Below are 12,526 nucleotides of genomic sequence, written 5' to 3'. Positions count from 1 at the left end.
TGAAGCAAAATTAGCCACAGCTGTGCATGCAGGCAGAGGTCTCCCGCCGTGACCCACAGTCCAGAACCTGCCTCTCCTAGAACGATTTCGAAGTCTTGCTGGGTATGTCTGGTGAGGAACGTCTGCTCTCTGACTGTAACATCATATCATTAGGCTCTGCAATGCCTCCCTAACCCAGCACAAACTTCTGGACCCCAATCGATGCCGGATTAGACAGGGCTTCACTGTATATATAGAGATTGATTTATAAATAAATGTACATTTGGATGTCTACCTTTCGTCCGTCTGTAAACGCTGTTGCCTGTTCCTTTAGAATGAATGTTTTTTTCAGCGAGTTCACACTATGGTAAATACTGAGTGGTCTGGTTGCTGCTGTATAGTATAACTCCGTTAAATATTATTATCATTGGCACTGAAAGTACTTTTTTGTAAGTGTTTTTCCCCCTCTTACCATATACGGCAGTGTGCACGTGTATTAGATCACCCCATTGCTTCTGTAGCTGAGCGTCTGAAATCAAACCTCTGGAGCTGAAAATCTGGGGAAACTCCAAACAGGGTAGCGATCGACTGATTGCATTGACGACTTTAATAGGCCACGCGCGCAATTCATTTCAAACAGTAAAGAGGAAAGGAACACAGAGCCGCACACGGTAAAACGCAGGAGGCTTTTTAGAAGCTGTTTAAGATGCCTGATTAAAGCACAAAGCGGTCTGACATTTTCACACACAAGTGTGTTTCTGCATCCCTGATCACTGAGCGGAGATTGAAATCCTCCCACCCAGAGGTGTTTGCATGCAGGCGGGTAGATGAAGGAGATCGATGACGCATCTGGAGGTGCTCTGACATCTCTGCACATGGCTGGAAACTGAGTTAAGAGGGAGAACACATTCCTATGTGACTTTTTTAAATGAATCAGTGCTGTTTTATAATTGAAGTCACAATGTGTTTTTTGTCCCCTGCAATTACACTGCAGTTTCCAAGCGATTCCTCAGTAAGTATAGAATTAGTACAGCCTGATTCACTATAATGCAATGCTAAATCCTCCATTCTCATACACTGCATTTTGTGTTTTGATTTCAATTCTGCTGCAGGCTGTCAGTTCCAACTAATGTACATATTATTATTATTATTATTATTAAAATTCTTTAGTTTGGATTTACATTTTTGTAAATAATTTTAGGTCTTCTGTCAAAAATAAATGTAAAAATTTTTGATCACCTTGATAAAATTACAATAACAAAATCTCTCCAAATTTGCGTGTGTAAAAATGAAAGTTTTGAGGGTCTTTTATTTTTTACACAGGCTTCGTTAAGGGCGTGTCATTGTGAAACTCTGAATAAAGTGCATGTAAATATCAGGGCAGTTTGTGAAGTATCTTATTTTTCTTCTCTGTGTGACGCGGCGCCTGATTCCAGTTCCCCTGAAGTAAAAAGTGTGCCGTCACGCGGAGCCCTCTGTGAACCTCGACGTACCAAATTCTGTTATTCTGAGTCTGAACACAAACTGGGTTTGTGTCGTTTGGTGCATTCTTAATCACTGAAAAAAATATCTTAATTTCGGCCTCAAACGGCCGCGTCCTGTTTTTGAGGACAGCCGAGTAACTTTGACCCATTCCTGTGATCAGTGAAATTTCACACCAGCTCAATTTATATTGACATTGAACTCGGAGTCAGTTATCACAACAATATCAAGAGAAAATGAGGAGAGAGTTAAAAATGACATGAGGGCAGCGGCACTTAATGGGTTAAGAAGTATTTGTTGGTAGGTGTTTGTAACTGGAAAAGCGGGGGGGTGGCGTGGGAGACGTTTCTTGGTAAGAGGACCAGATGTGACTGGGTACAGAGAGACACCAAGGTCAGTTTAAAATATTTAATCAAACGAATATTAATAATTGAGAGAGAGGGTTTTTTTTTTTTTTTAATAGTTTTATTAACGCAGATTGTAAATCCAAAATAATATATTCCAAATGTGAAAAAAAACAAACAAACACAGTTCACAATAAACAAGTTGGAAATCTTAGAGCTCTCTCCTTGCCCTCTCGCTTCTCCTGCTCCCTTACTCCTCCTTATCCCTCTCCTCCTCCTCCTCTCTCGATTTCCTGGCGAAGAATCCCAGCTAGACAGACACAGACAGATTCATTTCAGTTCCCTGTAGTCACAGCAGCAGTGTTCTCCTGTACACGCTTATAGATGGTTCACATTTGATTTGGCTGTAATCTGCGCTGTATTTTTTTCAAGGTTAGCACGATTGAAGCAGATGCCCTTAATCCCCTAATTAGCGAGACAGTTGATTGGACGCTGGATGTGGAGCGATTTCAGCTGTTGAATTGCAAGCTTGAATAAAAGCAATGAAATTACAGAAATAAACAATATGCCACGTCTGTCGAGAGAGCAGCGCCTTCATGCGATCGGCATGTTGGAGTCTGGACTGGGGCAGCGGGCTGTGGCTCCCCGTCTTGGGCGCTCACAGCCAGCGATTTCAAACCTGGCGAGACGGTATAACCAGACCCACTCTGCCAATGACGGGCCACCAACCGGGAGACCCAAGAGTCACAACACCTGCCCGAGATGGGCAGATCATTCTGCAGCATCTTTGTGACGTCAGTTGTTAATCAGCACAATAGAAAGTCACTGCGCCTGCTCTAAGACAGAGTTTGTCATTTTTTGATCACATCTAGTGAATTTTATCTAAATAGAAGTGACACGTTTCTTTTGATGCTCAAGTATATTTAAGGAGGCTAGACAGCATGAAGACGACAGCAACTAGGGGATTCAGAATCTACCCACAGCTGCAGGGCAGGTACTGTGGACCTGCTAGCAACGCTCCGGAAAGGAAGCGGGGCGAGGCGCTCCACTCTCACCTTCCACAGGATGAAGATGATGAGGGAGAGGAGCAGCAGGCCTCCAATGATGCTGCTGATGAGGATCCAGAGAGAGACTGGGATGCGCCGGCCCTTCATCACCTCCAGGAGGCTCTGGGTGGGCACGAGAGGAGAGGTCAGGGTTAAGGATCACAGCCCTAAAAACATTTTTCTAAAAAGGAGAAGACAAATCACTGAAGCAGACGGGTTGATGAGAGACAGGGCGAGTGTTTTTACTGGAGAGTGAGCCCTGCTTTATCGAAAGGAGCGTATTATTATTAATTCATTAATATTATTAATTATTATAAAGTATTAGGAGACAGTTTTATCCAAACTGACTTAGAGACTAGGGGAGGTGAACTCTGCATCGTCAACAACTGCTGCTGCTGCTGCAGAGTCTCTTCCAATAGGACCTCGTTTGTTTGACGTCTCGTCCAAAGGACGGAGCACAAGGAGGTGAAGCGACTTGCTCAGGGTCCCACACAGTGAGTCAGTAGCTGAGCCGGGATTTGAACCCCTTTCTTTAACCCCCCCCCCCCCTCTCTCTCTCACCTCTCTCCATTGCCCGCTCTGCCCCAGGACGATCACGCCCGAGTCGTTCGCTCGGAGAACGTGCCCGCTCACGATCCTCACCGACCGGAACTGGGCCTGAAACACAAACCGTCAGGCAAGCTCCGTGACCTACAGCTCGCAGGATGTAGTACAGCCAGAGGGTTTGCATCACCAAGAATTTTAGGATTTAAATAAAAAAAAAAAAAAAAACTATCGGAACATAATTTAGATCTTTTATCTAACATTGTGTGATCAAAAGAAACCTCGCGGTAGATGCCATGTTTAGAGGGGGGGTGTTACCTCCTGGTAGAAGTCATCGTGGACTCTCCTGCTGACCCGGATCAGCGCTGCCTGGTTCCGCTGCAGCTGGTCCAGCTGACACAAAACCACAGCACACCACGAGTTACTGCAGTTCTGAAACCCACAACACCTTATCAATGCATAATCAATACAGAAGCAATACACACGCTACTGCAGTTCTGAAACACAACACCTTATCAATGCATAATCAATACAGAAGCAATACACACGCTACTGCGGTTCTGAAACACAACACCTTATCAATGCATAATCAATACAGAAGCAATACACACGCTACTGCGGTTCTGAAACACAACACCTTATCAATGCATAATCAATACAGAAGCAATACACACGCTACTGCGGTTCTGAAACACAACACCTTATCGATGCATAATCAATACAGAAGCAATACACACGCTACTGCGGTTCTGAAACACAACACCTTATCGATGCATAATCAATACAGAAGCAATACACACGCTACTGCGGTTCTGAAACACAACACCTTATCAATACAGCATAATCAATACAGAAGCAATACACACGCTACTGCGGTTCTGAAACACAACACCTTATCAATGCATAATCAATACAGAAGCAATACACACGCTACTGCGGTTCTGAAACACAACACCTTATCAATGCATAATCAATACAGAAGCAATACACACGCCACTGCGGTTCTGAAACACAACACCTTATCAAAGCATAATCAATACAGAAGCAATACACACGCTACTGCGGTTCTGAAACACAACACCTTATCAATGCATAATCAATACAGAAGCAATACACACGCTACTGCGGTTCTGAAACACAACACCTTATCAATGCATAATCAATACAGAAGCAATACACACGCTACTGCGGTTCTGAAACACAACACCTTATCAATGCATAATCAATACAGAAGCAATACACACGCTACTGCGGTTCTGAAACACAACACCTTATCAATGCATAATCAATACAGAAGCAATACACACGCTACTGCGGTTCTGAAACACAACACCTTATCAATGCATAATCAATACAGAAGCAATACACACGCTACTGCGGTTCTGAAACACAACACCTTATCAATGCATAATCAATACAGAAGCAATACACACGCTACTGCGGTTCTGAAACACAACACCTTATCAATGCATAATCAATACAGAAGCAATACACACGCTACTGCGGTTCTGAAACACAACACCTTATCAAAGCATAATCAATACAGAAGCAATACACACGCCACTGCGGTTCTGAAACACAACACCTTATCAAAGCATAATCAATACAGAAGCAATACACACGCTACTGCGGTTCTGAAACACAACACCTTATCAATGCATAATCAATACAGAAGCAATACACACGCTACTGCGGTTCTGAAACACAACACCTTATCAATAATCAATACAGAAGCAATACACACGCTACTGCGGTTCTGAAACACAACACCTTATCAATGCATAATCAATACAGAAGCAATACACACGCTACTGCGGTTCTGAAACACAACACCTTATCAATGCATAATCAATACAGAAGCAATACACACGCTACTGCAGTTCTGAAACACAACACCTTATCAATGCATAATCAATACAGAAGCAATACACACGCTACTGCGGTTCTGAAACACAACACCTTATCAATGCATAATCAATACAGAAGCAATACACACGCTACTGCGGTTCTGAAACACAACACCTTATCAATGCATAATCAATACAGAAGCAATACACACGCTACTGCGGTTCTGAAACACAACACCTTATCAATGCATAATCAATACAGAAGCAATACACACGCCACTGCGGTTCTGAAACACAACACCTTATCAATGCATAATCAATACAGAAGCAATACACACGCTACTGCAGTTCTGAAACACAACACCTTATCAATGCATAATCAATACAGAAGCAATACACACGCTACTGCAGTTCTGAAACACAACACCTTATCAATGCATAATCAATACAGAAGCAATACACACGCTACTGCGGTTCTGAAACACAACACCTTATCAATGCATAATCAATACAGAAGCAATACACACGCTACTGCGGTTCTGAAACACAACACCTTATCAATGCATAATCAATACAGAAGCAATACACACGCTACTGCGGTTCTGAAACACAACACCTTATCAATGCATAATCAATACAGAAGCAATACACACGCTACTGCGGTTCTGAAACACAACACCTTATCAATGCATAATCAATACAGAAGCAATACACACGCTACTGCAGTTCTGAAACACAACACCTTATCGGTGCATAATCAATGCAGGCGTTACTGCAGTTCTGAAACACAATCAATACATAATCAATACACGAGTTATGGCAGTTCCGAAACGCAGAATCAAAGAGGCCACACGCGCACACACGCACACGCTCCCCTCTCACCAGGGTCTGAGTGAACAGCATGTCTTCTGGATGAACGGGTCGCACAGCGTCTCCCTGCCTCTGCTTCATGAGCTCCAGATCACTCTCCAGACTGCAGTTCACACCCGTCGCCTGCAAGGGGAGGGGAGGGGGTGACGAAGACAACAAATCAGCACCTTCACACATTAATGTTCCATCTTATTTTATCTGGGTGGCGTTTTACAAAGCAGCGTCGCCAAAATGAAGCGATCACTCTTAGCAGCACAGTGTGTTGTGTTGTTACCTTACCAATGCACCAACCAGTCCAGTGAAAGCAGAGAACGAGAGAGAGGCGCGTACCCAGTGAAGTACGGTCGCTATGGATACTCACATTTTGTGTTGCCACGTCTGTGATGGTTAGAAAGTGCTTGTCTCCAGAAGCCACTGAAGGCAGGTGGATTTGAAACTCCAGGTTAGTGACGGTGTAGCAGCCCAGATTGTGAATCTGTCAGATTGAAAGCGGGGGTCAGGGGTTCTTAAAGGCGGTTCCAAGTACCAGTAGGAGTTTGTGCGCCCCTCTACCCCCCCTCCCTCACCTTGTAAAAGGTGTGGAACTCCGGTCCGATCCCTTCGGATGCTGTCCTGCTGGGATGAACCTCGTAGCGATTGAGGCTGGCTTCGCTGCGGCCGGAAACGGGATCCGAGACATCAGGGAGAAACAGAACGGTGACAAACACAGGCTGAACCGCGAGATGAGACTTTTCTAGATTGCTGTTACAGTCTAGAATCGGCTGAGCCATATCAGGCTTGGTTATTTAGTCTGGGACAGCCTTGTCTCTACCTGACTTTGTTTCATGAGTCTGGAAACTCTTGATCAGCAGCACGCTTTTGCAGCTGTTCAGCAAGCAGGAGTCGCCGCGGAAACAAACAGCCCAGACCAGCCCTGCCCTGCCCTGCCCTGCCCTGCCCTGCCCAGCCCAGCCCAGTCCAGCCCAGCCCCCTCCTGCTCTCACCTGGTAATGAAGAGGTCTGGCTCGTATCTCACCATTGCCAGCAGCTCAGCTGAGTTGTCCTGCAGAGTGTCTTCCTCTACACTGTCGCTGCAACCGGGGGGGGGGGGGGCGACAACAGGAAACAACATTAACATGACATGCAGCCAAAAAACACTGCTAAACACCCTGCTAAACGCACTGCTGAAACAGTGATCCCGGCGTGCAGAGCGAAGCGAGAGGCCGGCTGCCTTACCTCCCAGCGGAGAGCTTCACCTGCACGCGGTTCAGCAGAGACGAGCAGCTAAAATCAAAGTCCAGGCTGAGCCTCACCTGTGCAAACAGAGGTCAGAGGCGGACAGGTCGTTAGGTCAGCCCCCCCATACCCTGAGAGAAGGGGCGGGTCAGCGAACAAATGAACTTTAACCCTTTCTTGCACAGCGACCTTATATGGGAACGAACAGTCAACAACTGTTTTTCTAGGTAATGCAAAACTTTTAGACACAGTTGCAATGTTATACCAGGAATCGCAGTTTGAAATGGTACTGTAACTCATCTTTTTAAACTGCACCGCTATGACCCGGGCAGCTAATGCCTGTGGAAGAAGATCTATAGAATTATTTTGAAGCCACAATCCCTGCAAGTGGACTCTCACCTCGGCCTTTGCTCTGAAGACAGGATAGCTGACATTGCAGGAGCTGATGCTGGGCGCCAGAACCGTGCACTCGATTTTAAACTGGGGCTCGTCCTGTGAGAAACACAGGGGGGGCGAGGAGGTTAGAAATCAAATGCCGCCTTGCCTCTGTGACTCCAAAAATCCCAAAACAGCTAGCAAACCTCGTCGAACATAACCCGAGTTTAACGCCAGCAGCTTCTCTGGTTTACTAGGTTAGCAATGGTTTCTAAAACTCTTTGGGTCACAGTGCGGTCGAGCGCTGAGCCCGCGGTACCTTCACGGACAGGCTGGAGAAATGCAGGTTTTTGGAGAACTCGATGCTGAGGCTGGTGTTGTAGGAGTTCTCTCTGCGATTCTCCAGCACCAGCTCCACAGACAGCCTTCTATGGGGGCTCCTGATGATATAGGGGTCCTGCCTGCAAATCAGGAAAGAGAAATTTACAAACCTGCAGGGCATTATTATTATTATTATTATTATTATTATTATTATTATTATTATTATTATTATTATTTAGCAGACGTTTTTATCCAAAGCGACTTACAGAGACCAGGGGGGTGAACTCTGCATCATCAACAACTGCTGCTGCTGCTGCAGAGTCTCTTCCAATAGGACCTCGTTTGTTTTGCGTCTCGTCCGAAGGACGGAGCACAAGGAGGTGAAGTGACTCACTCAGGGCCACACACTCACGCACATACACGCACAGGGAGTCAGTGGCTGAGCCGGGATTGAACCTCCTGGTAAAAGCCCCTTTCTCTAACCGCTGGACCCCCGAGCCTCCAGTAAAGGCTACCTCGTTCCCGCGATGCCCAGGTGCGCCTGCAGAACCAGGTCAGTCACGCACACATCATCCTCGCCGCAGTCTTTGAAAAACGGGATCTGAAAGGGTTAAAAAAAAAAAAAAAGCCCACTTTGTTTTGTGACGTGGGAAATTCCCCCCGAACAAAGCCCCCCTCTTCCCTGTGCCGCTGGTTCTAGATCTCCCTCGTAAAAGTTTCCCGCAGTAAAAGCCGAGTGTAACAAAGCAGAGTGAAATCCACAGACTTACAAACTTCTTGACGAAGGTGAGGCTGCCCTCATCCAGCACAGGCCCTGCCTCCGAACTGTTCATCTTGAAGCGCAGAGCGAACCCGATCGGGCGAATGTAATCCAGTGTGTCCTGAAACACAAACACACACACACGCTGTGAAAGAGCGGGGGGGAGGGACGGCGTAGTCCTCGAGGATACAGGACTACATTCCCCAGAATGCATCAGGGGCTGATGGGCCACTACACCTATAATGAGGGGGACACACACTGTGACAGAGTGGAGGGAGGAACAGGACTACATTCCCCAGAATGCATCGCTGGTAGGTCGCTACGCCAATAACGAGGCACACACACACTGTGACAGAGTGGAGGGGGGGACCAGTGTAGTCCTGGAGGATACAGGACTACATTCCCCAGAATACATCCGGGCTGATGGGCCACTATACCAATAATGAGGCATGCACACTCATAGACGTACACACAAACTTGACCTGCATCCTCATAAGGTAGGTTTGGTCAGAGTGTCCTTCCTTGTGGGGCTTTTTTTCAACCCAGCAAGCACTAGAAATGAACACAGGCACACCGATCAGCAGTCGAAGGAAGGGTTAAGTGCGCTCACTCACGATGACGTGGAAGGGCAGCGTGCGGCAGGCGACCTCGTCCACTCGAACCCGGAGCACTCTCTGAATCTGCTTGTGAGACGTCTCGTCAAACAGAGCCCGGGACACAAACTTCCGATCATCCAGAGAGGAGCTGACCTGAAGATCTGAGACACAATAGGAACGCAATCACAATCACAATCAGAACGCAATCACAATCACAATCAGAACACAATCACAAAACAATCACAACACAGACAGAACAATCAGAACACAATCAGAGGGAGGGAGAGGGAGGGGAAAGGGGAAACGGAGAGAGAGGAGAGGAGAGAAGGAAAAAGGAGCTGTTATTCAGTTTAGGTCTCTCTCTCTCTCTCCCTCTCCCCTCCATCTCTCTTTCCCTCTCTCTCTTTCCCTCTCCTCCTCCTCCCTCCCTCTCTCTCCACACAGAGAACAACACTAAAAGAATGCTCTGCTGTGGTTCTCTGTGTTTCTCACCGAACGGCTCTCTCTGATTGGACGGTGAGCGTGAGGCCACGCTGAAGCAGACTGTGGCGGTGATGCAGGCGGAGTCCCGGCCATTGCGTTGGCAGTTCCTCTGGATCACGTTGATGGAGCGTGGCTCAAAGACCACGGTCACGGTAACGCGCACAACGCTGCGGGAGCTGCAACGAGAGTGGAAAACCACAAGCCGTCAGGATTCAACGTGGTCACAAGGGGGATTCGGGATCAGCCCTAGCCTTATACAAGTGAATACAAGAACTGCACAGTGCAATACAGCACAGTGAAAGCATAGGGGAGCATTGTAAAGCACAGAGAGGTCTGGTAAAGCATAGGGAAGCATTGTAAAGCACAGAGAGGTCTGGTAAAGCATAGGGAAGCATTGTAAACCACAAAGAGGTCTGGTAAAGCATATGGAAGCATTGTAAAGCACAGAGAGGTCTGGTAAAGCATAGGGAAGCATTGTAAAGCACAGAGAGGTCTGGTAAAGCACAGGGAAGCATTGTAAAGCACAGAGAGGTCTGGTAAAGCATAGGGAAGCATTGTAAAGCACAGAGAGGTCTGGTAAAGCATAGGGAAGCATTGTAAAGCACAGAGAGGTCTGGTAAAGCATAGGGAAGCATTGTAAAGCACAGAGAGGTCTGGTAAAGCATAGGGAAGCATTGTAAAGCACAGAGAGGTCTGGTAAAGCATAGGGAAGCATTGTAAAGCACAGAGAGGTCTGGTAAAGCATAGGGAAGCATTGTAAAGCACAGAGAGGTCTAGTAAAGCATAGGGAAGCATTGTAAAGCACAAAGAGGTGTGGTAAAGCATATTATAAACATGGCACAGCATGGTAAATGGATAGTGTAACTGCTTGAAGTTTTTCAGTCAGTCAGCTGCTGTGAAGCTGATGAGTATTCATGGGTTCGGCTTCCTCCTCTCGTTCTTTCATTCCCGTTTTCACAGGAAGTTTGGATTTTCCAATTCTCACCTGAGCAGCACAGCGCTGCCCTGCGCTCCCACAGCCAGGTCCACGAGCCCGTCCCCATCCAGGTCCAACTGTCCACTCACACTGCGTCCAAAATACTGCAGAGCCGAGGACAGGGCTGAGGCAGAGACTCTCTGAGCAAAAAGAAATGGGACACTGGGGTTACGGTTAAGGTTAGAGTTAGCATTGGGGTTAGCGTTACAGTTAGAGCTGAGATTATGGGTAGAGTAGAGTGGGTTGGGGTTGGAGTTGGGGGTAGGGGTTAGAGTTAGCATTGGGGTTAGCGTTACAGTTAGAGCTGAGATTAGGGGTAGAGTAGAGTGGGTTGGGGTTGGAGTTGGGGATTGGGGTTAGAGCTGGGGTTGGGATTAGCGTTGGGGTTGGGGTTTGGTTTAGCATTGGGTTGGGTTGTGGTTGGGGCTGTGGTTGGGGTTGTGGTTGGGTTGGGGTTGTGGTTGGAGTTGTGGTTAGAGTTGGGTGTTGCGTTGGGGTTAGAGTTGGGTTTAGGGATGGGGTTGGGGTGAAACGTTCCGGGGTCCCACCTGTTTGTAAAGTGGCAGGATGGTGGTCCGGTGGCCGTGGTAGATGTATATCGCTCCACGATGCCCCTCCTCCAGTGGCGCCCCCACCACCAGGTCGTTGAAGCCGTCGTGGTTGAGGTCCGGCGCCGCCCCCAGCGAGTATCCGAAGCGAGCGTCCTGGACCCGGCGGTGCGGCTGCAGCGTTCCGTTGAATGAGAACAGAACCTGCAGGGCCAGACCGACCCATTAGAATCACAGAACCACTATGAGCAGATTGCACTTCCAGCTTTGCAGAGGGAGTGGATCTCCTCATCTCTCTCACCCTGCTCAGAGGGAAGTAGCGCCATTGCTGTCCTCCTCGCCTGCTCTCACTCCTCCTCTCCCTCTCTGTCTCACTCCTCTTCCAATCTCTTCTCCTCCCCTCTCCCCTCTACCCCTCTCACACTGTACCATCTGTACATATACACCCTCCTTCCCTCTCCTCTCCCCCTCTCCTCTCTCCACTCCCCTCTCCCCCCTCCTTTCACTCTGTTCAGTGTGTACATATACACCCTCATGCCCTCCCCTATCCTCTCCCCTCTTTCCACTCTCCTCTCTCTCCCCTCTCCCTCCTCTATCCTCTCTCCTATCTCTCCCATCTCTCCGATCCTAGATGGGTGCTAGTTTCATATGTGGGGGCGGAATTTAGTTAGATCTTTCCTTTCCCGGGCGTTCCTAACGTTGTGAGTGTTTTTGGATTCGAAGCCTCTCACCGCTGTACATGTGGGAGGGTCAGAGAACACAAGGACGAGGGTCCATGTAGCCTCGTCGCTGGTCGTCGTGCAGCCACTCCCAGAGGAGCAGGGCAAAGGTAGGTGCAGCTAACCCGTTTGGAAGACGGTATCATGCTCGAGCCAGAGCAGCGACCAGCAGCACGTCGGTGATGCCGTTTCCATCCACGTCGATTGGGCAAACCTCGCTGCCATAGTACGAGCCAATCTACAGGGGGGGGGGGGATAAATAAATAAAACTCCAAGAACAGAGTCAGAGGACAGCCAGTCCTCAAACACTTCTTTAACATTTCAACTTTAACACTGAATGTGTTTCAGTATTTCAGCTTTCACATCTCCAGGGTGATGCAGCATGTTTAGTGCGTCGCTGGACGTGTCCCGGGGGTGCAGTG

At 47.6% G+C, this 12,526-nt stretch overlaps 1 protein-coding gene across 1 annotated transcript in view; it reads right to left on the bottom strand.

Annotated features, from left to right (window-relative positions):
- Positions 1–408: 408 nt before the first annotated feature.
- itga10 (integrin, alpha 10) overlaps positions 409–12,526 on the bottom strand; it is a 24,102-nt gene continuing 11,984 nt past the window's right edge. The window contains 19 exon segments of the mRNA XM_041238976.1: positions 409–2,115; positions 2,861–2,974; positions 3,413–3,508; positions 3,713–3,826; positions 6,124–6,234; positions 6,473–6,586; positions 6,678–6,762; positions 7,095–7,181; positions 7,327–7,403; positions 7,726–7,818; positions 8,021–8,162; positions 8,538–8,623; positions 8,793–8,903; positions 9,397–9,539; positions 9,871–10,037; positions 10,847–10,977; positions 11,386–11,589; positions 11,892–11,950; positions 12,243–12,342. Of these exon segments, the coding sequence (XP_041094910.1) occupies positions 2,056–2,115; positions 2,861–2,974; positions 3,413–3,508; positions 3,713–3,826; positions 6,124–6,234; positions 6,473–6,586; positions 6,678–6,762; positions 7,095–7,181; positions 7,327–7,403; positions 7,726–7,818; positions 8,021–8,162; positions 8,538–8,623; positions 8,793–8,903; positions 9,397–9,539; positions 9,871–10,037; positions 10,847–10,977; positions 11,386–11,589; positions 11,892–11,950; positions 12,243–12,342 (2,094 nt within the window). The 3' untranslated portion in view covers positions 409–2,055.

This window comes from Polyodon spathula, chromosome 51, assembly GCF_017654505.1.
Source record: "Polyodon spathula isolate WHYD16114869_AA chromosome 51, ASM1765450v1, whole genome shotgun sequence".
Taxonomy (NCBI): Eukaryota; Metazoa; Chordata; class Actinopteri; order Acipenseriformes; family Polyodontidae; genus Polyodon; species Polyodon spathula.
Note: the sequence above shows the minus strand (reverse complement) of the source record. Positions and strands in the feature narration are given on the sequence as shown.